The following is a 24,406-nucleotide window of genomic DNA, read 5'->3' as shown; positions in this document are numbered from 1 at the left end:
ATGTTTTCATGTTTTTAAGCAATGAGATCTGTTTCTTGCGTGGAAGTCTCTGGCTATGCCTCTATCATAATTTCCAGAAATAGCATTCTAGGGAATTGTGGAAAGGTTTACATGTGTATGTCTCACATGTATGTTTTATACTCTTTCTTTCCCTATTGCTTTCAAAGTTTACTGGTGTTTATTAACTGAACATACTCACAGTCTTTCTCCATGGATTGCTGAAAAAAAATCAGTTGGAGCTCTAAGCACGGTTATTTTATAGTGCACAATACTGCTACATAACAACTTAGAATATGGACTTGAAACTGTAAGCAGTATGTTACCTAAGGTGGAATTTGTCCTTGACCCTATCTTAATCCACAAGCAGGATCACCACAGGGATCAGCAAATATACAGCATTTAATACCATAAGAAAATAAAGTGCTGGGATGGGGCTGAAGACATAGTTAAAAGCAGATTTCATAATTTGCACCTTTTTTTCTTTTCAATATGAGACAGGCAGGGGTGGAGAGCATTCTTCTTGTCCCCATCTTGGAAAGAAGAATGCCTGAGTGACTCAAAGGGGCTGTCAGGGACTGCTTATTTCCAAGATCCTTTTAGAGACCTTCCTTCTGCAGCTCTACCTGAATGTATTAGTGCTCTGAAAGGATTCATTGTGCCACTGTAATGCCCTGCTACTCTTAAGAGATACAAGACTGGCAAAGAGATTTTTTTCCCCCAATGTCTGAGATAGAAGTGTTCTTAGGAAATTTTGTGTGTGTCATTTCAATATTTATGTTCACTACTTTACCTTCACTCAGAAAGTTTGTCAAAGGGAAAAGGAGGTAAATGAATGCCAGTGTTTGGTTTTAGTACTCAGATGTGTAAAAAGCCAGTAAGAAAACAGCAGCATAAAACACACAGTGACTCAAAAAAAAGTTTTTGCTGGCAGAGAATTTGCCTGTTTACAGCAGGGAGTAAACAGCAGCGTTCTGTGCTCAGCTGCAGTGAAAAATTGGTTAGCTGAAGAGGAGGAAATACTGCTTGGCTCAAGCTGCAGAGATAAAAACCATCTTCCTTCTCCTTTAGTGTTACTTATTTACTTTACTTTTTTTTTGTTAGAAAAAGTGTTTGTTTAAAATTTAATTCTGTGGAAGACAATAAGAAATCATGGCTGTTAACTCTGTGTTAGGTCAGTAACCTAGTGATGAGAAACAGAATGTGAGGTCTTTGCTTCCAGATAGAGTTTTGCTAGCAGGGAAAAGTGTGAAGGTGTGGGATATTTTTTCTTTGGGGGGGGGAAGGTGGGGTGGGGGTGGCAGGGGCAGTGCAGTTTGTTTCAGTTTGCATTTTTAGGTCGTGCCAGCAGCCGTATGGGCCCATCTTCAGTAGTGAATACATGGTGAGAAAGATGTAAATAGTCAAAAAGAAGTTTAGTCATAATTTGGATGAAAGCCAGTGAAAGTTAATTGTATTATTAACAGTTTAATTTGTATTAACTTGTATTATTGGCAGCTTTCAAAAATCCGCTATTCCCAAAGTATGATGTAATTTTGGAGAAATACAATTTTTTCAAGTCTTTGCACCAGAAGTATCATAAGCTGTTAAGCAGTCATACAAAATAGGTATTACAGCCAAATAGATGTGAATAAAAGTAGCCCAATGTCACAACATAAAAATAACTGAATATATTCATAAGTGCAAGGAGGTAAAAAAACAAAATACTGTCTCCCACCTTGGTTATCCCTGCCACTGGATTATATGAATCTGATAGTTTTAGCTGCTTCATCTTTCCATCTCATTGACTCCTACTGACTTGTCTGGAACACAGTCTTAAATTCAGCAATTGCTGTATTCAGGTAGCACAGAAAACCAAAATGTCAGCAAATAAATAAGGCTCCCCCAAGTAATTGCTCAAGACCTTCTGAATTGTAAAATGTATTACGCCAGAGTTAAGATCTGAAAGAAGGGGATGGATGGTAAACACTACAAATAAACACATCTTCAGCATAGGTATGCCTACTTTTCTAGAAAATGCAATGAATACAGAAAAATAACGTCACAGAAGAAAAGGAGGACAAGCAAGTCCTTTTATCTCATTTGGAAGGTTGGAAAAGCTGTGTGGGAGAAACAAAACCTTTTGTAGCATATTTTGTTATTATATCATCTCTTCTGAAGCACTGAAATAGAGCAAAGACTTTATACAAATTTTCTCAGAATTAACCAGATAGGAAATCAGGAAAAGGCAGTATCCATGTTGTGCTAGTATTTGAACAATAAGTGAAATGAACAGGGCTAATGCCTTTATTAATGTTCAGCTCTTTATTAAATAGATCAGCTGGGCAGGTGGCTCAACGCAGAGCTCGCCCCCGCAGTCATAGCTTTCCCAGGCAGCCGAAAGAAAGGAGGCGGGCAGAGTCTGTCACTGGAGTCCCCAGCAGCAGTTGTCCTTTCTTCTTTCCTTGTGGCACATCAGTGGCCCAAGGATGAGGAGGCATGGCATGCAGAGTCTGTTGCTGAAATCCAGAACAACAGCTGTCCCCGTTCCTTCCATGGTGGCAGCACCAGAGCTCTCTGTCCCTATCTCCCTGCTTCTCAGAGCCTAGTATAGTCTGTTCTTTCTTAGGTGATGGCGACGGTTAAAAGTCAATCAGGGGATGTGTTTCCCTCTTCCTCAGCTAGGGCATTTGTCTAGACTCCTCTATTGTGTTCAGTTTTTGATTTATATTCCTCTTTATCTCCTAAAAATACTCCCATGATCCTAAGGGTTTTTTTTATTTGCATGTTAGTCCCAGAGTGGCAGGGTGGAGGGGTGGGAGGCCAGTTACCTCCAGGTAGTTTAGAGAAAACAAACAGAGCAATTAGCTAATTAGCATTTCAATATCGGTACTTAGCTAGAGTTAGTAGTTTTTTTAGTGTTGCCATGGGAACTAGGAAGGCCCTGCCCGTCTCTGGGGAACACGTGGAAACTGTTCATAACAATAAGGACTTTGTACTTTGCCTGGAATTCATGTAAAACCTGCATAGCTGTTCCCATTTGATGGCTGTTCCAGTTTACTGGCTGCTGCTGGCAGGGATCCCAGTGTATCCATGCTGGAGACCGCGGGAAGGGAGAGCAAGAAGAACAGGAGTGAGTTCCTGACTCCTTTCACCCACACGACTTCAAGAGAATCAGGACTGCTCAGCACACCCAGGAGCAAGAGGGATTTCGGAACAAGAATAACTGAGAAGAGGGTTTGTTTTCCACATTGTTAAAAGGGGCTAGCCTTTTTTTATTAGTCCTGATGATAATTTTATTGTGGCTTACTGGCTTACAGAGGGCCAGTCTGATGTATTCTTGGATTTCTGTAAGAGATTGCTGATTCTTAGAGGCTGCTGTTAGAGTTATATATGTTGGGTTTTCTCATTTAATAGCTAAGGAAACTGGACAAGCCCTAGGGCCCAGTAGTGGGTGCATCGCATCCTAGCGCTGTCAGAGAGAGCTCTGCTTTCAGAAGGAATCAAACCCTAACACAGAAATGTGAATATGCATATTTAAATTGTGGTGGTTTTTTTTTAGTAGGTGTGGTCATTCTTGTAGTTCCTTCAGTAAGAGAAGTGCTCCTAAAATGGCTTGCAGTAAATCAGATGGTTCCACCATCAGATGGTATTTAGATCTTTTTAATACCACCAGTTCTCAGTTCAAGTTTATGTTTTTCTGAGGGACTCTACATAAGTTTCTGTCTTAACACTGATGTGCCAGCTGTGACCAGTTGGCTGTGATGCAAGAACCTGTGGGGAAAAGTGAAAGACAGCAGAGCTGTTGTATGAGCTTGGAAAGCTGAACAGCACCCTGGGAAGTCACGAGGTTTCTTAGACGTTCAGATCTGTCTGGTTCTTTTGCTCCACTACAGCTCAGAGGGGCTGATCCTCAGCTACTTGGTGTAGACTGAAGATTTTCACTATAATAGTTTTGGCTTAATCCTGTACCACAAGCTCCTTAAACGTAATGCTGCCTAACAGTGGCTGGGAAGGCAGAGCTCTGCCTGTTGTTAATGCAACATGAAGATATTGCCATAATAGGTGATCACCAGAGCTATCAGTCATTCTTTGTTGTCACAGATTAATGGCTTCAGGCACTTGCCTCATCATTGCCTCAGCTCACTGGGGCCTCGGGGGAGCTGCACCCAGGCTGTGACAGTGAAACACCACTACACTGCCATCTCAAAAAGATTTGCAATCCTAGTAGCAAGTCCTTTGCTTCATATTAATACAGCCTGCTTTTTTGATAGTGGGGTCCTGGCATCTGCATTCACAGTAAGGTCTTACTTCAAACAGCCACTGCATTGAGTCAGAGAGGCTTTGCTGCCTTCCCATTGATCTCTGACCCATGCACTGGGCAGGGAGGATGAGCTTTCAGTACCGCCTTTCAGGATCTTGCCAACAGCAAAGGGTGATATCAACCTTTACAAAATTCCATAACTAACAGTGATAAAGTTTGTTGGCTTTTTTGTTGCTTTGTTGTTGTTCTTGGGGATTTTGTTGTTTGATTGAGGGGCTTATTTTTGTTTTGCTGGGGTATTTGTTTATTTGTTTTCGTGGGTATGGGTTTTGGGGTTTTTTTAGGTTTTTTTTTTTTTTCCCCTCACCTGTCTCACCCACAGCCAAATAAAAATCTAGATGTTGCTTGGAAAAATCATCTATCGACCCCAAGTTCTGACTCTTTTAATACTGTTTTCCTGATCAGAGTAACAGTATCTCAAATTTTTTTGTCTTATGGCTCATCCTCTGGAATGCATAAGGCAGGATTTACTCTGCTCTGGGCATTTTAATATTCCTCGGACATTCCAGGTGAACTCTTGTGTACTAAAAAGGCAGAAAAAAGGCTCTCAGAAAACGCTGTATTTTTCATTTTTGGAGAAAAAACCTCAAGTCTTTCACTAGTCAAGATAAAACTTTTCAGTTGTCTGTGTTTAGAAGTGACTCTGTGCTTACAAACATGTCTTGAGTTGTTATAGAAAGTAAATGTTCTTATTACTTTCAAGCTGTTCCTTGGTACAGCCAACAACAGCTTTGTTCTTGTGCTGTTTTGAACTAGCAAGAAGTGTGGAAAAGTAGGAATATTGCATGGGTGGGATAGTTCCAATTTTTTTTCTCTTTACTCTGTGGTGGAAGGAATGGCATCTAATTTACCTCAGTGTACACCACAAAGCTGAGCGTGTGTCAGTCCCCACTGGAGCCAGTTTACCATGTACTTCTGCAGGACTGTTTGCACAATTCCAGTGCAAACGTTATCTGTAGATCACTTAGGTCATTCACAAGGAAAAGAAGTACTTTTCCCAAGTCATTCTTTTTTCCAAAGTGACTCTATTTCAGCAAGCAGAGAAAATCACTTCCACTCATAAAATTTACTTCACCAGACAAAAATAAATATTTAACAAACAAAATATTATTTCTAGATTTTTAAAGTCCAGATTGACTTCATAGAGTTGGCAGGTAGAAAAAATGGGTTGTTAAATTTACAAATGGCATTAACATTTGGAGTTCTTTAAGGAAATAATCATAAAGGTATTTATGTTTTTAGTAACTTCTAGTTTCTAGAAGTTTTTAGCAACAATTCAGATAGAAACTCCTTGAATGTACTAGATGGCATCTAAACCAAAGAACAATACAGCACCTTTCCTAAGAATAACAGTGACAACATTAGTTTCCAGGATGGCTTTCATTTGATGCACTTTTTGTTGTTTATTAGCTCACAGTAAAGGTTAGATTATTTTCCTTAAAGTTGATCTGAGATTAAGTAAAAGGTAAGATAATAGTTTTACCTCATTTGTAAAATGGTGAAAACATTCCTTTCAGTGAACACCAACAGTTCTGTGCATGTAATGAGTAATAGGCACCCCTAGCACTTTTTTAAAGCCATTAACGTTTTTCCTTCTTTCCAAATTCTCACAAGTCCCCCTGGAGTTAGCAGCAGCTGGAAGCAGGCCAGACCTTGAAAAACTGCATGCAAAACCACCAGAACTTGTGGGTTTGGATTTCTTTCTTTTCCTTTTTTCATCAGAATTTATATGACTGACTATGTACCTGTTTCACAAAACGGAAAACGATGAAGTTTGCCAGGGAAAACAAGGGTAAGAAAGACATTCACTGAGGCCTTTCCTGGATTTTAAGTGTTGTGCTTCAGAAAACATAAGCAGATAATCTCACATTTTCCCTGCTACCACCACCCTGACTCAATGAGGATCTGATAGTAGCTAATACAGGTTTGGCTGTAATGGCATTTCTAGACCTATTAGCCTACTTTTATAAGACATGGAGGTTTAGGAGTATATATAGTGTATGGTATAGTACACTCAATATACATTGATCATATTGTAGTATCTACTAATGAACTAATGTAGTATCTACTAATGAACTAGCAGTCAGAAGATGTGTTCTAGCATATGTATTTTACTTCAGGTGAGCATCTGTAAGCTTCCAATTGCAAACACTTTGAGCAACTAAAATGTGCAGAGATATTCTTAGTGTCTTCAAGGAAGATAATCAAGGTAAAGCCTGATGCTGCACCTTGATTTTGCAGATGGTCCTGTGGCTTAAGGAGAACTTTCCAGACACTGTGTGTACCAGGGGGTGCAGTAAATGCCACAACCAAGCCATTGACATAATGACCAGCAAGACTCCAATCACCTTTGTGCTCCTTTCCCACTCATTCCAGAAGCTTTAACAGGAGCATCCTATGGCTTCATATAAGGGGTGCCTCGGGACACTTGTAATTATCCAACCACTCATTCTACTGGGAACATCTGAAGAGATCAGTGCAAATGTCAATAAAGAAATTCAGACACAAAATTTCTGTGTGAAATAATAATAGTAATAATAATAACCCCAGAAAATGATACTAATATTATAAAACTCAAGGACTTCTCTGCATATTCAGGAGCTCCATCTGCTGGCACTCTTTGGTTGCTGTTTGCACCTATACTGAGTCCCCATAAAACTTTAAGAATAGTAGTTTAAAGTCTATTGTAAAACTTACAATTGTTTTTTGTAATCTTACCTCTTACTTTTGCTTTTAGGAGCTACCTAAGCATTTGGCTAATTTTATGCCTGTTTCCAAGAACCTGTATATCAAATCCTTCAAAACCTAACTTTTTACTGATACTGGCTGATGATCTTGGTATAGGAGATGTGGGTTGCTATGGCAATGATACAATAAGGTATGAAATAAATTATCCCTTCCTGGTGAACTTCATTAAAAAGACCTACTGATGATACTTAGCATTAAAATTCATTATTAATTTATTCATTTATCAAGATACACTTCTTTTCAAACTATGTACAAAATGCATGTTCAACAGTAATTCCTTCTGGAGTCGTAATTATACAGGCATGCTTGAGAAACTTTCTGGGACTTAGAACTTTGCAAATGTGTCTGTGCACTGTACTTGTCAGGCATGAGTATAATACATAAATTCCCACAATTCCAGGGTTGAAATATGAAGGAATGAGATTAGAATTTAATATCAGTTAACAACTCTAGTGGACTTATTATGAAATGACAGGTGATATATTTATCCCTAGTGCAGTTATTAATCTGTATATAGATTGATTGGGAGAATTATGAGTCCTTGTTCTAGCCTATTATTGTCTTGGATGTTGTGTTGTGAACAGACTCTTGTTCCCTATGTTGCATGGGATTTTGGTGTGAGACATACCTGAGATACCTTGTCTTCCCCCTCCCCCCCCCCTTTTTTTTTAAGTTATTAATAAATATTCTTGGAAAACTCATTTCTAAGGAGTAAAGGTATCTCAAAAATACATATAAAACACAGAACTTCTCTAGCTGAGCTGTAGGTAAACAGATTTTTGTAAATTTGATGGTGATATGCGCAACAAAACTAGGAGGAGTGGTATGCCATGAATTTCTCTGTAATATGTTGTTATCAGAGATGGCACTTTTCTCTTTAGGACCCCTAACATTGATGGCCTGGCAAAGGATGGAGTGAGACTTACTCAGCACATTGCTGCAGCAGCTGTCTGTACTCCAAGCAGAGCCGCTTTCCTGACTGGCAGATACCCTATCAGATCAGGTTGGACCTCTCTCCAATGATTTGCTGCAGTTAGTCTAGTCAGTGTTTATATTAAAAATCCCCTAAATAAACCATATTAAAGAACAGTTAATCTTGGGATTTGGAGTCTCAGTGAAATGGGCAAAAATTAGAGATGACTAATGATTGATTTCTATGGGAAAATCCCCACATAAAACACATTATGTGTGGCTCAATGACAACACAGAAATGGATGAAAATCCAAACACTACATAACACACAGAGGTAGAAAAAGAAAGAAGAAAATTTTGTGATGTTGTATGTTCAGGGGTACTAGGATTATGCTAAATGAAATATTTTTAATATCCTGCAAACCTTTTCCCAGTGAAATGTGTCAAGCTGTAGAGTAGTTCTCAGCAATTGTGTCTTAAAACAGATTTACTTCAGCCATGTAAATTTATGACAGAAGACTTCAGCCACTGTATATAGCAGTAATAATCAGTGTAACTTCTGATGTGATTCTGACTCACTGAAGGAGAAATATAATCATGAACTGTACATTTCAGAAGTGTGTTCCCCTAAGCCTGTAAGCCTTTTGTTCTGGATAAAAATTATTTGCTTCTTTTTTTTTTTTTTTTTTGTTAACATCATATTTTGATAGAACTTTGATTGTAAGATGTTGCCTAATATCCAAATGTAGGTGTCTTCCGGCCATTTGTAGACACCCCAGCATAGCTGAGGCATCTGCATTGGACTAGCATATGATGACATGGAACTTGGAAATGACATCATTTTGGAGGTCAAGCAGAATATCCTAGGGCATAGGAAATGGCTTATAAAAAGGCATTAGGCTTAGGCAAGTGAGTCCATTCATTAGAAAGCACAATCTGAGAAGACTGGAAATCTGAAGTCTGGCTTGTTTTATTCTAAAGACTATTCTTCCTCTCTAGGCATGGCATCCACCACCCAACGGCAGGTTCTCTTCTGGAATGGTGTTTCAGGGGGGCTCCCACCAAATGAAACTACTTTTGCCAGAATACTCTACCAGCAAGGTTATTCTACAGCACTTGTAGGTATGAAACAAAGTTTTTGCCTTTTCATTTTTTGTTATTCTAAGTAGGTTACTTCTGTAAATACATTTTTTGGTCAAAATATCCAGGATCAGTTAAACTAAATTTTCTTGTATGCATAAATTTCAAAATCAGTAGGGTTTTTAGAACATTATCCGCAAGTCCACTGGGAGTACAGCAGATCTGATAAATCCAAAATGAGGTGTATGTAATACATAAATACACACTGCAAATGGAAGTAAATTCAAAGGAAAGAATCTTGTTTTCCCAGGAGAGATTGCTTTAGGATGAACCCGCAGAGATATTTACTGATGTATTAGAGCAGAAAAATGTCATCTGCCAGTTGGCACCAAGACACCAGAGTGGTCTTAATTATATCAATTTCATCACAGTGGTCTTAATGATACTGACTTCAGCAAGGTTTTAAAAACTGTCTCTCACAGCATCCTTGTAGGCAAACTCTGGAAGTGTGGACTGGATGAGTGGACAGGGAGGTGGGTTGAGAACTGGCTGAGCAGCTGATCCCATAGGGCTGTAATCAGTAGCACAGGGAAAAGTTGTCACCAGTGGTGTCCCTAAGCACTAAGCCCAGTATTGTTTAATTTATTCATCAATAATGAAGATAATTAAGGGACTGAAGTAGCTCTCTTATGAGGAGCATTTAAGATTTTTGCTTTTTATTTCCAGGGAAGTGGCATATGGGTGTGAACTGCAAAACCCGCCATGATCACTGCCACCATCCTTTAAATCATGGTTTTGATTATTTTTATGGCATGCCTTTTACCCTTCTCAATGAGTGTCAAGGCACAGATGACCCTGAATTGGCCAAGTCTTTGCAAGATACATATTGGTTTTACACTCAGATGATCATCTTTGCAGTATTTACTCTTGTGATTGGAAAACTTGCCAATTTACTCCCAGTAAAATGGAAAATAATAATCTGTCTGGCCATCTGTGGTCTCCTTCATTTCATCTCCTGGTTCTCCAGCTATGGTTTCACCAAGTACTGGAACTGTATCCTGATGAGAAACCATGATATCACTGAACAACCAATGAACCTACAAAAAACTACTTCTAATATGCTGAAGGAGGCAATTACATTCATTGAAAGGTAATCAGCAGAGGTGAGGAGCAGACTGGGGGGGAACAAGCAATGCAAAGGCATCCTGACCAAATACTGTGCCTTCTGCCACAGAAAAATGATCTTAGGGTGATGAATAGACTGTCATACATACAAAGTGTCATATGAAGTTAATGTTTTACAGACAGGAGAGTGATAGTGAGTTTTATTTAGTTCTGTGGTTTTTGGGGTTTTTTCCCTCCAAGATATCCTTAATTTATTATCAGTAACCTCAACTGGAATTGAAAAAACTGCTAAGTCTTTAAAAGTATTTGTGTCTTAAATCTGGGCATATCCATATTTCTGCCAGGATTTAGGGGGTGTGTGTTTGTTTTTTAAAGGAAATATGAGGTAATAGAAATTCTTTCTCTTAAACTTTGAGCATAGGTAATCTCAATAGGTAATCTAGGATATCTTACCTGCCTTGATGTTGAAGCAATACAGTTTCACCATGGGTGATATCTGCCTCGTCTATGAGGACACCTCACGATGCACCTCATGTGCTCATGATGCACATCCATGTTTAAGTTTAGGCAAGTGAGTCCTGTTCTCCTTGCCTCTAGGAATGTGTCAGTCTTTTGGCTATGACCTCTTCTAGTTGTTTATTTAATGTTTTGCATGTCTAATTTGGAACTGGAAAAAGAAAGAACCCATTACTGTTTTGGTCTTAACATAGAAAAAAACATCTTTGAGGGACATGTTTTAATCCTCTCTGCCTCCCAAAACTACAAAGCTGAAAAAATGTCAAAATAAAAATTATTTCAATCTCAACAATATAAATTGAGAGAGTAACTGCAATACCACTGTTATATTTTGGGTTGAGTGACAGTTTGAAGAGAAATTACTAATTTTTTTCTTTTATTCCAGAAACAGGCATAGACCATTTCTTCTCTTTGTTTCCCTTTTACATGTTCACACCCCTCTCATTACCACAGAGAAGTTTCAGGGAAGAAGCAGGCATGGCCTGTATGGAGATAATGTAGAGGAGATGGACTGGATGGTAGGTAAGTGTTGGTCTTGAAGAAAATTCTTCATTTTGTGTTTGATAAGGTCAATAACTAGTTTTACCAAGGACAGACGAAAGGAAAGGAAAGGAAAGGAAAGGAAAGGAAAGGAAAGGAAAGGAAAGGAAAGGAAAGGAAAGGAAAGGAAAGGAAAGGAAAGGAAAGGAAAGGAAAGGAAAGGAAAGGAAAGGAAAGGAAAGGAAAGGAAAGGAAAGGAAAGGAAAGGAAAGGAAAGGAAAGGAAAGGAAAGGAAAGGAAAGGAAAGGAAAGGAAAGGAAAGGAAAGGAAAGGAAAGGAAAGGAAATTGAGCAAAATTGGTGATCACTGGCTTGTGCTTTTTTCTTGTGCAGTTCAGCTTTTGCTGCTGCTTCTGTAGGTATGGAAACTGTTCTTGGTAAATATGTTTGATGCAGAAGATGATAAAGACAATTAATTGAAGATAAATTGCATTTTATATAAACATTTGATGGAGTCAGTACAGAAAACATGCTTTATGATGTTAGGTTTGAATTATTGTCTATGAAGTTTTTATTGCCGACATCTGGAAATTATTTTGGTTGATAGTATGCTGCCTGATCTCAGAGTCCTTGTTCAGTTCCTGATAGGACACAGCAGTTTTCTATGGTTAGTAATCAGAGCAGTACTATTATTTAAGCTTTTCAAGATGTTTGAGGTTACATAGTGAAGACAATTCTTGATGCAGAATCTACAGAACAAAGCTGACAGAGTATTTTGAGTAGCTTGAATAAAAGTATCACTCATTTATCTTCCAATTTTTTTTTTCCTGTTTTTATAGACACCAGAAATAAATGTTATAAACATTCATCAGCTTTCTCTTGGGCTCTTATTGTTTCATAGAATCATAGAATATGCTGAGTTGGAAGAGACCAAACAGGATCATCAAAGTCCAACTCCTGCCCTTGTGCAGAACGCCCCAGGAATGACAGCATGTGCCTGAGAGAATTGTCCAAACGTTCCTTGAACTCTGTCAGGCTGGTGCTGTGACCATTTTGCTGCAGAGCTTGTTCCAATGCCCAACCACTCTCTGGGTGGAAACTTTTTCCTGGTATCTTACCTAAACCTCCACAGACACAACTTCATTTTATTTCCTCAGGTCCTGTCACTAGTCCTGAGAGCGGAGAGATCAGTGTCTGCCCCTATGCTACCCTCTCATAAGGATGTTGAAAACTGCAAAGAGGTCTCCCCTCAGTCTTGTCTTCTCCAGGCTGAACAGACCAAGTGACCTCAGCCATTCCTTATAAGGCTTCCCCTCAAGGCCCTTTATCATCCTCATGGCCCTCCTTTGGATGCTCTCTAATGACTTTATACCTTTCTTATGTTGTGGCACCCAAAACTGCCGCCAGCACTTGACATGAGGCTGCCCCAGGGCAGAGCAGAGCAGGACAATTCTCTTCCTCATCCGGCTGGCCATGCTGTGCCTGATGTCCCCCAGGACATCCCAGGATGGCCCTCTTGGCTGCCAGGACACTGTTCAACTTGCCATTGACCAGGACTTGCAGGTCCCTTTCTGCAGTGTTGCTTTCCAGCATCTCCTTCCTCAGTGCATACACATAACAAGGATTGCCTTCTCTCAGGTGTAGTTTCCTGCACTTTCCCTTGTTAAACTTCACGTGGCTGGTGATTGCCCATCTCTGTCATTTGTCAAGATGTCTTTATATTGAATGTGGTAAATCATAAAAGAACTTGTTCAAGCAAATGGAAAGACTCAGTCTTCACTGAATGTGGAGTCAAGACCTAAAAAAAAATCTGACTGTATCTGCTCATGTAATGATGATGTTTTGCTTTGCTTATAGGCAGGCTTCTGGATGTTATTGACAAAGAGGACTTGAAGAATACCACATTCATTTATTTTGCATCTGATCATGGAGGATTCTTAGAGGCTCACAGAGGAAATTCTCAGTTGGGTGGATGGAATGGGATATATAAAGGTAAAATTTTAGTAGTTTGTACATACATAAGACTATCTCTTAAAAAAAAGAGTGATAGAAAAAATATATCCAAACAGACTACATTTAATAAACTATATTACGGGATTATAGTCTTGAATTGCAGGGCTGAAATGAAGTCAGGGCATCTGCTATTCATAGGGCTGGGGCTGACTAGAGGGGCAGGACCACTTCCCTCAATCTGCTGGCAATGCTCTTCCTAATGCACACCAGGATACCCTTGGCCCTCTTGGCCCCAAGGGCACTGCTGGCTCAGGGAGCACTCTGTTCACCAGGACAGATCCTTCTCTGCAGAGTTGCTTTCCAACACGTCAACCCCAGCCTGTTTGGGGTTGGGCATGGGGTTATTCTTCCCAAGAGATAGGACCCTGCATTTGCCTTAGTTGAATTTCAAAAAGTTCCTCTCTACTGATTATTTATGTCAACACTAGCAGATATCATGATGCCTATTTTTCTTACTATAGTTCTCCAGTTTCTCACTCATCCTATAGAAATTGCTTCTAGACTCTTTACAACTGGCTTGCAACACAGTGACAAATGACGTCTATGGTATCTCTTGCATGTGCTGCCACCAGCTTACTAAGCCTTGAAAAGCCACTGTGACATCTTGGGCAGCTTGGCACTCACTGTGTAATGAAGTCTGAAAGTTGCATCCATCACAAGTTTCCCTACAGAAGAAGAGTCACGTGCACATTGACCTTGCTCAGCATCACAATGCACAGTGTCTAGTACTAAATTATTTGATGAGCCACACAAGCAACGTTTGATACAGCTGGGATCCACCCACACACAGCCCTAAATGTAAAATTACCCTTTAGTTCTTGATATGAAGATTCCATGCCAGTAACAGATGCAAAAAGGCCAAGAGGCTCACTTGAATAGCTTAGAATCTGATCTAAGGAATTCACTTCCACTAGCTGAACATAAGTATATTAATAACAAGAGAGCCCAGAGGGGAAAGAGAAATGCAGTTGGGGAGTTCAGGATGAGAGAACAATGATGCAATCATGCCTGCTTAGAGACAAGGCAAGAGGGGATACAATATCTATTTAGATATCAATAATAGAAAGACATTATAGTTATGTCCACATACAGCTGAACAGGGCATATCCCAGTGAGACAAACTGGCAAGATTAATTAATAAATATCTGTAAAACTCACTCTTGCTATTGGGAACTGCATATTAAAAACAAGCAGATAAATAAGACGCACATACAAATAATGAGAAGAGCCACTGCTGAATGACAGTCTACTGTTTTCCAGGATTTAGTATGTTTTCATTAAAGGTGCATGAAATACCCTAAAAGTTTTAAAACATTTTCCTATACATGTACAATAAACATCTGGTATCTTCTATTCTTTTGTCTTTTTGATACTTCTCCCCCTTCTGTAACAGGTGGAAAAGGAATGGGAGGCTGGGAAGGAGGAATCCGTGTTCCAGGTATAGTTAGATGGCCAGGAGTGTTGCCTGCAGGCACAGTTATCGATGAACCTACAAGCCTTATGGATATTTATCCTACAGTAGTTCAGCTGGCTGGAGGAGCAGTGCCTCAAGACAGGTATAGAGGTGGCTTCATAAATCATATTGCTTCTCTTTCTTTATTCAGACAGAAGCTGACTGTGTTGTGCAGCCTAACAGCCACACGTTAAATTCTCTTTGTTTCTAAACCAGGCACTTATCTAGCTTTCTTTCTGCACAGCATTCCCCATCTTGTCCGCTTATGTGAAAAAGGCAAAGAAAAAAACCTTCATGCTTTATCAAGGGTCATTTAACTAACTCAGTTCTCCTATCACTGAAAAGAAACTTGGTTGATTTGGGACACTAGGATGACTGAAAAAACCAGACTTTTCTAAAGGGCATGAGAAAGTGTGGGTGGCTAAGCCATTTCAAGAAAAAGCATAGAGGTACTGGTAGATTGTAACTAAACCCAGTTACAACCCAGGTTGTAACCAAATTGCTAGGCACTTTGGTAACTGGCTTCTTTTTTAAAATTATTTTTACAAAGCCTGGAGCTCACAGAGCTGTCAGCGCTTTCCATTTCAGGTGGCAAAATTAAAACCTGTGAACCATGCCTTCGCTATTGTTATCACTTCCAGGAAAATTACAGTAATGGTGTCTGATCTCCCCAGGCAGGATGTGTGAACTAGCTGTAAATGCAAAAACTTCTAGTAACTGCTAATTACTTGTCTCCACACATTCATCCACTTAAAAATCTCAGGGCTCATTAGCTGAACAGTATCCTGGTTTAGTGATGACACTTGAAATCTTAATGCTGTACACATAGAATGAGTACTGTTCATGCTTCAGCTGCAGACTTAAAATTCTTAAGCTGTCTGCTGACTCTGGTCCTCTCCATCAGGGTCATGGACGGGCACACCTTGCTGCCCCTGCTGCTGGGGACAGAGCAGCACTCCAGGCACGAGTTCCTGTTCCACTACTGCGGTGTGTTCCTGCATGCAGTGCGCTGGCACCAGAAGGACAGTGAGTATAAACATCCCCCTCCTGCAGGCCAGAAATGATGCAATGCCCTCTAGCTTCCAATAGAATAAAATGTAAAAATGTATATATATATATATATATGATGTATATGTATGGACTTCATTCATTGTCTCAAACTCTCAGTTCTTCTGCAAGGCCTCATTTTTGGTTGTCTTGCCTCACCTGAGATGAAGGGGTTTGCTTTCTGAGAAGTAAAGCTTCAAGAATCCCTCACTATTCTAAGAGATCTCTCTTTGTTTCTCTGTAATGCACACCATTTTTTGTGAACACGGAATGTTTCTGGGCAGAGAAAGCTGTGTCTGACTGCCCCAATTCCTGGATAATATTCCTGCTGGAAGAGTCATGACACACTTCCTTAGTGAGAGGCTAAATTCATACTCCAATCAAATGGGGCATTTAAAGAATTGCTTTTCAGGTTCTCCTGATATTTTCCTTGCCTAAATTACATTGCTTGTTCTTCTAAACTATATAAGTTCTACTTAAGTAGCTATGCATACAACATGCAGATGCAAGGTGGATTTTGTGGCATTTCATGTTCCTATGAAGCCATGTGCACATCTAGATTTCTTATGCATGCCTTTCTACAATTTTCCCATTCCTATGAAGCCATGTGCACATCTAGATTTCTTATGCATGCCTTTCTACAATTTTCCCATTGAACTGTTTATGGCAAGGGGCCTAAAAACAATGCCATGTTCTGCATATAAAACACCAGCTAATCAAATATGTAGCTCAGCTTTCAGCCAAAAATTTTGATTTTTTGCTGCAACTGCAGTTTCTTCTGATTGGGCTGACAGACCAGGCTGTTTTAGTTCATTTACAAGTATGTCACACTCACATTACTTATTTATTATCATAATTTATTATCATAATTTATTATCATTACTTATTTATTAATATCTGTCTCTTGATCAGCCTAGATACCTAGATATTGTGTCTTGATGTCACCTAGGCAGGACCTATCCTTAAAGGCCTTCACTGAAGCCAGAAGAATCCTTTGTTTATATGTTAAAGAGTACTTTCCTTTACCTCTGCACCATAAGTCTTACTAGTGACAGTCCATTTCTTTCTGGTCATTAAACTGATTGATTGTTATGAGATGGGTCTGAGGCGTATTTGGATTGAAGCTGCAGGTTTTCTTTCCCTTGGATATATTAAATTAACACGCTGTCCTAACATGCACATGCACCGTTCAGATTCTGTCAGAGTTACTTCAGTAGGAAATCGTATATCCCTCTTTGCCTCTTGGAGATGAGTGAAACCCCCACTGCGATTATCAGCACTGATTTCTACTACCTTTTTTTTTTTTATTTTATCCTTCTTTAACCCAGCTGTCTACTCAGCTTACCAATGCAGGTTAATTAGAATCAGCCTTGCTCTGTCCTTCAAAGTGAACTAACAAGGACTTGTCTGTCTCCCACTCTGCAACTCCAGTAATTATTTGCAGCTGTGAAAAGTGAATGTTAAAATTTAGCAGAATCAGAACAATTCTCCCCAGACACTTTACACTCACTACTCCAAATTGCCATACAGTGTATAGATTATAAAGAATTCAGCTCAATTATTTATGGAAAAGAATGACTACTTAGTTCAGTTTTTCTGAAAGCTGATCACTAATTTCTATGTACATCTAGGTAAGTCCATGTGTCCATCTCATATAATAAATGATTATTTTAGTAATATCATAACAGCACTCCAACTAGAGATAGATATTCAAGAAAAAGGCATGTCCCAGGGAGTGCTTGTTTAACTCCTTGTAAGAAATATCTATGCTGCCTGACCAACAGACATAAGAAGCAAATCCCATGCTCTGGGCACCTTGATATCACAGAGGATGCTTGCAGTTCTGTCCCAAAACAAACATTCTTTTAGTAACAAGACAGGGATAAGCTTGAGGATGCAGTGGACATCCAGTCAGCAGCAAAGCTGCTGACCTAAGGAGTATCTGTCTGCCAAACAGACCTAAGAATTATCTGTCTGCTCTCATAAGCTGTCAGAAAGTTGAAAGATTTCATCTTTATTTCCAGATCTGTGATATTCTGAGCTGGAAAGGGCCCATAAGTATCATCAAGTCCAACTCTTAAGGAAATGACCTATCCGGGGACTGAACCCACAACTTTGGCAATATCATCACCATGCTCTAACCCTTTTTCTTTCAGAAAACATTTTTTATCCTTTCTTTCACAATTTCAGAAATGGAGATATCTAACATTTATCTTCATTTTCTTACACCTAAACATTTCAGAACCACTGAGACAGCATCCCTCCATAAAAGTGCAGAAGCAGGATGTGGAAACTGTGTGGTGAAAATAAAGAAATACAGTGCCAGCCAGCTAGCCAGCAACTGGATATTTTAATCTAAGATATTACCTAAACCTTAATATGCCTTATTTGTGCCCCTTCACCTTTTAAGAAGTTTTAAAATTCTATTTATTCACAAAATATTGTTCTAGGGTAGTGACAAGAGAGAGACTGAAGAATAAAGCTGCAGGCTCCAGACATAAAGAAGAGCTTGACGCAAGAGAAGAAAGGAAGAAAAGTTCAGCTGACTCCATTGAACCAAAAAGAAAATTCCATGTAGGGACAATGCAGTTGTCAGTTCTTAAATGCTTTGAGCACAGAAGTGACTCCAAGTGGTGAATGTCCCCTTTCTTCTTGTCTCCTTTTTCAGACATAGTGTCTAATTGCTGTCTTCTTGCTGGGCACATCCTTGCCTCTGAGTTCAGTGTAGTGCTTTCTAAATGTGAGATAAGGAATAGGAGAAAAAGGAGAAGGGAGGGAGAAGTAAAATATCCTGATGAACTACATTCAGCTGTAGTCCTAGTAATTTACCACTTTTTCACCACAAGTTACACACCTGTGCTTATCCCATGGTCAGTACAAGAGCTTGATGAAGTACAAGCTCTAGAGCTGTGAGCTATTTGCCTTCTTCATGTTAACTTAAAAACTAGACTCCAGATTTGAAAGGCCTGCACTTACCACCCTTTTTGGAAGTGTGCTGGAACATGAGCAGAGAAATAAGCTGCAGTCAGTTTCTGCCTAAATGTACTTCTTCACTCAGATATACAAAGCCAGAAGAGGAACCACCTATCAATATATACACCCAGAAACTGGGGACTACATTCTCCATTTTGCCCCCTCCAAGACGCTTGAAAAGTTTTAAAGGGGAACAAGAAAGTGGCAGACTCCATCTGTACTGAAAATATTTGGCTAACCATCCATATTCTGCACATGGCACCCAGAGCTGAGATGTACCCATGAGTCACAAAAACCACTTAAATCCCTGCCAGCTTCCACAACACCTTTTCTCTGTATGCAAAAACCATGACATAAGCTTCCCCTTGGAACAACAAAGCAGATCACTTAAACATGAACCAACCTTTCAGGAACCACCCCCCAGCTCCTAATGACATTAAGCTGTTCAAATGTGCTTCTCCTGTGACAGGTGGCACCATATGGAAAGCTCATTATGCTACTCCAGTATTTCAGCCAGAAGCCTCTGGGGCTTGTTTCGGAAGAGGAATTTGTCCGTGTTTTGGGGATGGTGTAACCCATCATGACCCTCCACTGCTGTTCAATCTCTCACAAGATCCGTCTGAGGCAAATCCTCTATCAGCTGACACTGAGCCCTTGTTTGACACCATAGTGAGGAGAATAAGAAGAGCTGTGGAAGAGCATCGCAAGACTCTGACTCCAGTCCCACAACAGCTGTCTCCTTACAATAACATATGGAAGCCATGGCTGCAGCCATGCTGTGGGACGTTCCCATTCTGTTGGTGTTGTGAAGTAAATAACAAAGCATAGTCTAAAACCAAAGCTGAAGTACAGTTAGCTTTAAAGAAATTGATAATTTTTCACATTCATGTGACTACAGTCACTACATAAAGAGATTAGATATATAGATTAAATTATACTGAAAAATACAGATTAAATTAACTAAAAGGGATTGGTTTTTTTCAACCTTTTCTCTTACCCATGGAAATTAAGTAAGACTGTGGTTTAAAAACAATTAGGGGTCATCTGTATAATCTATCCCTCAAGTGAATAATTCAGGATTAAATACCAAATAAATGAATCAAAAGTTCTTTTCTTACTCACAATTCAAGCAAATTTTCAATAGCAGTTGTCTGTATAGGAAATATGCTTGTTGAGAGAACAGGACTGAGCCCAAGAAGGTATCCCTGTTCAGGCCTTATGTTTTTAATGAAAATTACCTGTTGCACATAAATGAAAGGATGATGACAATGAAAAAATAAAATTGCACATTTAATTTGGAAATATACTGAAATGCATTGGCCTTTCAGAAATAAGCACCTATTAAATTACAGCAATTTTCTGCCTCATCATCTGTACATTCATTTGTCTGTCATGTGAGATTTCCCAGGGAAAACTGAACTGACAAGTATGTTTTAAAAATTAGATAGCTAAATTTAGCATCTGAAGACCAGTAGCAAAGTACCCAGCTATTCTGAAATGTTAAACCACAACAATTATTACTGATATTGATACTGTTTTCCATGTAGTTAGGTCGTCTCACTTGTGAGAGCATTGAAAATCATCACCCCACTGCCTTGAGAAGATCGCAAAATTTGGGACTTATCTGTGAGACCACTTCATAAACCTGCATGTCCCACTTGAGGGACAATGCCTCTGATTTCATAGGAATGCCATTATGCCTCCTGAAAAATATTCTTTGTTTTGTGAAAAAACACTATATTTTCAGTAGAAGGTGTTAAAAAAAAATTCACCTCACAGTCTAATCACTTCTGTGTACAGGTCATATTCCTCAAGCCAAACAAGTGTCAGCACTCTGTACAGTCATTAAGAAAAAGGAGGGTATTAAAATATCTAATCCTCTCTTGCTGCCCTTAGGTTAAATAAATTCATCTCTCAAGATATAATCCTAACCACGCTCTTGTAGGGATTTTGTGTCAAATCAGATTTTCAAATGGAGGTTTCTACATTTTTTCCTCCCCAAATAAAGTAGATCGTGGGCAAGAAACTCAAAGTCTTCCTGAACACTGTATATTAAACTCCTACTATACAAGTAATGATCACCCAGGCTTTAAAAAGTATCAAGGGATGGTAAGAGCAGCAGAGCAGGTACTTCAGGTGACATGTTTCCTTAAAGCTTGCTGTCTTGAGGAGCCACACCTGTGCAGCTCTATTCAGGACCAAGGTTGCCTGTGTGTCATTTTTTGCCTTTTAGAAGCAGGAAGAGACAAGAAGGCCCATAGCAAGTCTCTCTCAGCTCCTGAGCTGCCACAGAAGAACCCTTTCACCAGCTTTGGGATAGAAGAGAGTGCATGCCTGGATTATGCACCCTGTGCAGTGTTTCAGGGAACCTCCTGACTTACAGCTCAGTGTGCTAGTTTGGGGTGTGGTGAGTCACAGCTGTTTAAACAGCATAAGTTGTGACCATGATGCAGCATCAAATGCAAGTCTCTTAAATGCTGACCAGGCAGTTCCCCAGGTTATTTGCCATTTCACCTTCCCTCTAAAAGGTCACCAAGAAAGTTATGTGGAAAACATTCCACATAAATCATAGGGCATGCACGAAAATGAACTTGTAATAAAAAGGTCTTTGTTCATCAAAACGAACATTGAAAGAAGATAAGAATTTAAACTGAATAGAGAATTTCAGACTGTGAGAAGAGAAAGAGGAGAAAAAAGGGGGGGGGGGGCTTGATAAACAACAAGTATTCTGCTTAAGAATTGTGCAAATGCAGCTAGCACAGAAGATTGTGTAACTAACTATATACAAGCTAACTTTTAGGCCAAGGACAACCGGCAAAGAAGATAAGGAGCCTTCATCCCTATGACCACCAAGGGCAGAGAGAAAAAGGACCCCCTAGCAACCAATTGCACCGGCGCAGAGTACATCGAGAGAAAATACGTCAACCGAAAAAAAAGGGGGGACTATATAAACAAAAAGGTCAAAGGGGGAAGGTGTGCCATGGCAGAGTGGAGACTCCCCGGCCGCCCAGCGCTGTTTTTTTGCTTAATACCGCTTGCTTAATAAATTCTTGTTAATTGATTTATCTATAATTAGCCTCCCCAATTGAATTTGTCCATAACAAACTGATTGGATGCCTCAATGTCACACTTAATAGAAGTATCCAAAAATATGTTTGTTCTCTCTTCTTGATAGTGTTTAAATCTGCACCAGGATTGCTATAGACTTGTCAGATTTGAGATTTCTCTGTGGCTGATAGGGACTGAAACCAGAGCAGCTGCATTTCACTGAATTCATGCAGGGAGAAAAGCACATAAAAGATCACACATTTTAAAGCCAGTTTGGCTGATTCAGAAATGGAGGGCAAATCCTACTGCTCAGTGGGGAACAAAGCCAAAAGCTGTCAAGCCAGTCAGCTCAGTAGCGTCTACATTATCAGTTAAGTACAAGGATACGTTTTTCTCAGTTCACTTCACTGGCTTCCCCACTCACCCACTCCAATCATTAGGTTAAGTATCAGGAAAAAGTTTTTCACACAGAAGGTGGTTGAGCGCTGAACAGGTTCCCCATGCAAGTGGTCAAAGCACAAAGCCTGTTTGACTTCAAACAGCATTGGGGCAATGCTCTCAGTCACAGGGTGTGACTCTTGGGCACAGGGCCAGGAGGTGGACCCTGTGATCCTGCTGGGTCCTTTCCAACTCAGTATGTTCTATGACTTACACACAAGAACAGGTCCAGTCCCACACTGGCCCATGATGAGAGCATTTACCAGGGGGTGGGATGGTGTTCAAGCACCCACTCAGCATGCAAGCATAAACCCAAACTTTAGGAAGCCAAGACTAGGAAGGCCAGTATATCAGCAAGATACTTCAGAACTCCATCTCTAAACACAGTGTGAAAAAATCACCCTGTATAAATGTAAACATTACACACTGGTCTAACACCTCATTTCTCTGAGAATCAAATTTGCTAAACTGCTGTATAGAGTCAGAGGAGTGTGCTAAGGAGTCACATAGATGTCCATGTTGCCTTTCTGACATCCAAACAGATAATTTCATCTCAGCTGGCATCTGTGGAAAACCAGAGGCGCTTTCAAGCAGGAGGAGGAAAAATTAGGGCTGGCAGCATAGAGAACCAGCTTTTGTCAACTGTTAGGAGGCCTCAGCCAGGCACAAGGAAATGTGCTTTTCCCACAGAGAGAGGGAGAGGGCAGACAATGCACACAGAGGATCTGCAGGCGAGAAGGAGAGCAAAGTAATGGGAAATTGCTGAATTAGATGCACATCACTTCAAAAAACAGAGAGGATAGGAAAGAAAATTATTTTCACTCCTAAATTCCTTTCACTGTCTAAAGCTAAATGTATCTTAAAATGTACAAACTTTGAGGAGACAGTGGTAAGCAAGAAAAGGAGTTAATTATTTTATGTGTTTCATGCAGATCCCAGCCATGGATTGGTTGCAAATCTTTTTGTCTATATACAACTGAACAAGAACCTGTAAGCTCTGCAGAAGCTGTTCTTCTGATCTTCTGGCAAATGTATATTGCCCATAAAGCAGATGAACCCAACATCACACTTGAGTTGTCCTCATGAGCCCTTTCACATAAAATGCATTTGTAAGCAAAAACTCTGTCACAAAACCTTCTTGAATAACACTGGAAGGAAGAAATTATTTTTGAACTTCCATAGGTTTCCTTGAAAAATCATCTATAATGATATTTTTCAAAATATATTAATACAAGAATAAAGCCTAAATTGTATGCTTTCTCCCTTCTTTTCTCATGGTTTGTCCCTTTGTAGCAAGGCACAAGGACTACATAAAATGGCCTATTAGGAAAATCTGAGACAACTGGCCAATCTCCAAGCCATACAAGAATGTGCCTACACATGGTTTAATATAGACACCATAGAGAGAGAAGTATTACTCTGTAACAAATGAAGTTTGTTTTACTGAAAGAGCTGTGGTTGTACTGTGTAAATGTTTGACATTCATGTTTTATGAAGCTGACTTCCACTTAACTCGTTTGATCATTATTAAATGACATTTGGAATTGTTGCATTAGACTGACTCAACAGAGTAATTGTCAAGTCTCACAGAGTGAGACAATAAGCTTCTAAGAAGCCTCACTTCCCATGTTTAAATATTAGACACATTGCTTTGCTCCCTGCTGGGACTCAAGGGAGTGCCAGCACACAGACCACAAGATCCCATCTTCTAAGGATGCAAAATAGTTATGTAACAAATAAACTGAGAAAAGCAATTTGAGCTCAAAATTTATCCAGCTTGAAATTCCCAAGAACTCTGAGTAAATTTGAGAGGCATTTACATAAATGACCAAAGAGTAACAAAAACCTTTTGCTCATGACAGATTGTAGGTTAATATACACACACAGAGGTATATATATAGTGTTGAACTCAATATGGCCCTGGAAAATTTTTATAGGTTGTTTTGATTGTAATGTTACACCTAATCAACTCCATTAAAAAACCTCAGATTTATTCAAAACCTTGTTTCTTATTGAATTACCACACTACTGCATTACTAAGATTTTTTGAATGCCAGAAAATAAAACTTAAAAAACAAATTGCAACTCCTCATGTTGAGATAAATGGGGTTACTAGAGGATCCAAACAACCCTGGCTTCTCCTCTGCCATTTGTCTAAAAGATGTAAGTAAAAGGTTTGGAAACAGAAAGAATTTATGGAGGTTTGAAATGAAAAAAAAAAAAACCTCTAAATGAAACAAAACATAAAACAGGTACTCATTCATGGCATGCAAT

The 24,406-nt window shown here is 39.5% G+C and overlaps 1 protein-coding gene across 1 annotated transcript; it reads left to right on the top strand.

Moving 5' to 3' along the window:
• The first annotated feature begins 6,039 nt into the window (after nucleotides 1-6,039).
• LOC128804284 (arylsulfatase D-like) lies at nucleotides 6,040-20,013 on the top strand. The gene is made up of 10 exons (XM_053971924.1): nucleotides 6,040-6,092; nucleotides 7,038-7,178; nucleotides 7,930-8,051; nucleotides 8,960-9,082; nucleotides 9,767-10,190; nucleotides 11,067-11,203; nucleotides 13,018-13,152; nucleotides 14,567-14,729; nucleotides 15,531-15,652; nucleotides 19,116-20,013. The coding sequence occupies exons 1-10, from the start codon at nucleotides 6,040-6,042 to the stop codon at nucleotides 19,472-19,474; spliced, it is 1,779 nt and encodes a 592-aa protein (XP_053827899.1). The 3' UTR covers nucleotides 19,475-20,013.
• The last annotated feature ends 4,393 nt before the right edge of the window (nucleotides 20,014-24,406 follow it).

Source organism: Vidua macroura, chromosome 2 (genome assembly GCF_024509145.1).
Source record: "Vidua macroura isolate BioBank_ID:100142 chromosome 2, ASM2450914v1, whole genome shotgun sequence".
Classification (NCBI taxonomy): Eukaryota; Metazoa; Chordata; class Aves; order Passeriformes; family Viduidae; genus Vidua; species Vidua macroura.
This window is presented reverse-complemented; position numbering and strand designations above follow the sequence as displayed.

Coding starts and splice junctions, on each gene's coding strand:
- LOC128804284 (XM_053971924.1), top strand. CDS start 6,040: ATGTACCTGTTTCACAAAACGGAAAACGATGAAGTTTGCCAGGGAAAA. Junction 6,093..7,037: donor GTTTGCCAGGGAAAACAAGG/GTAAGAAAGACA, acceptor TTTTGCTTTTAG/GAGCTACCTAAGCATTTGGC. Junction 10,191..11,066: donor GCAATTACATTCATTGAAAG/GTAATCAGCAGA, acceptor CTTTTATTCCAG/AAACAGGCATAGACCATTTC.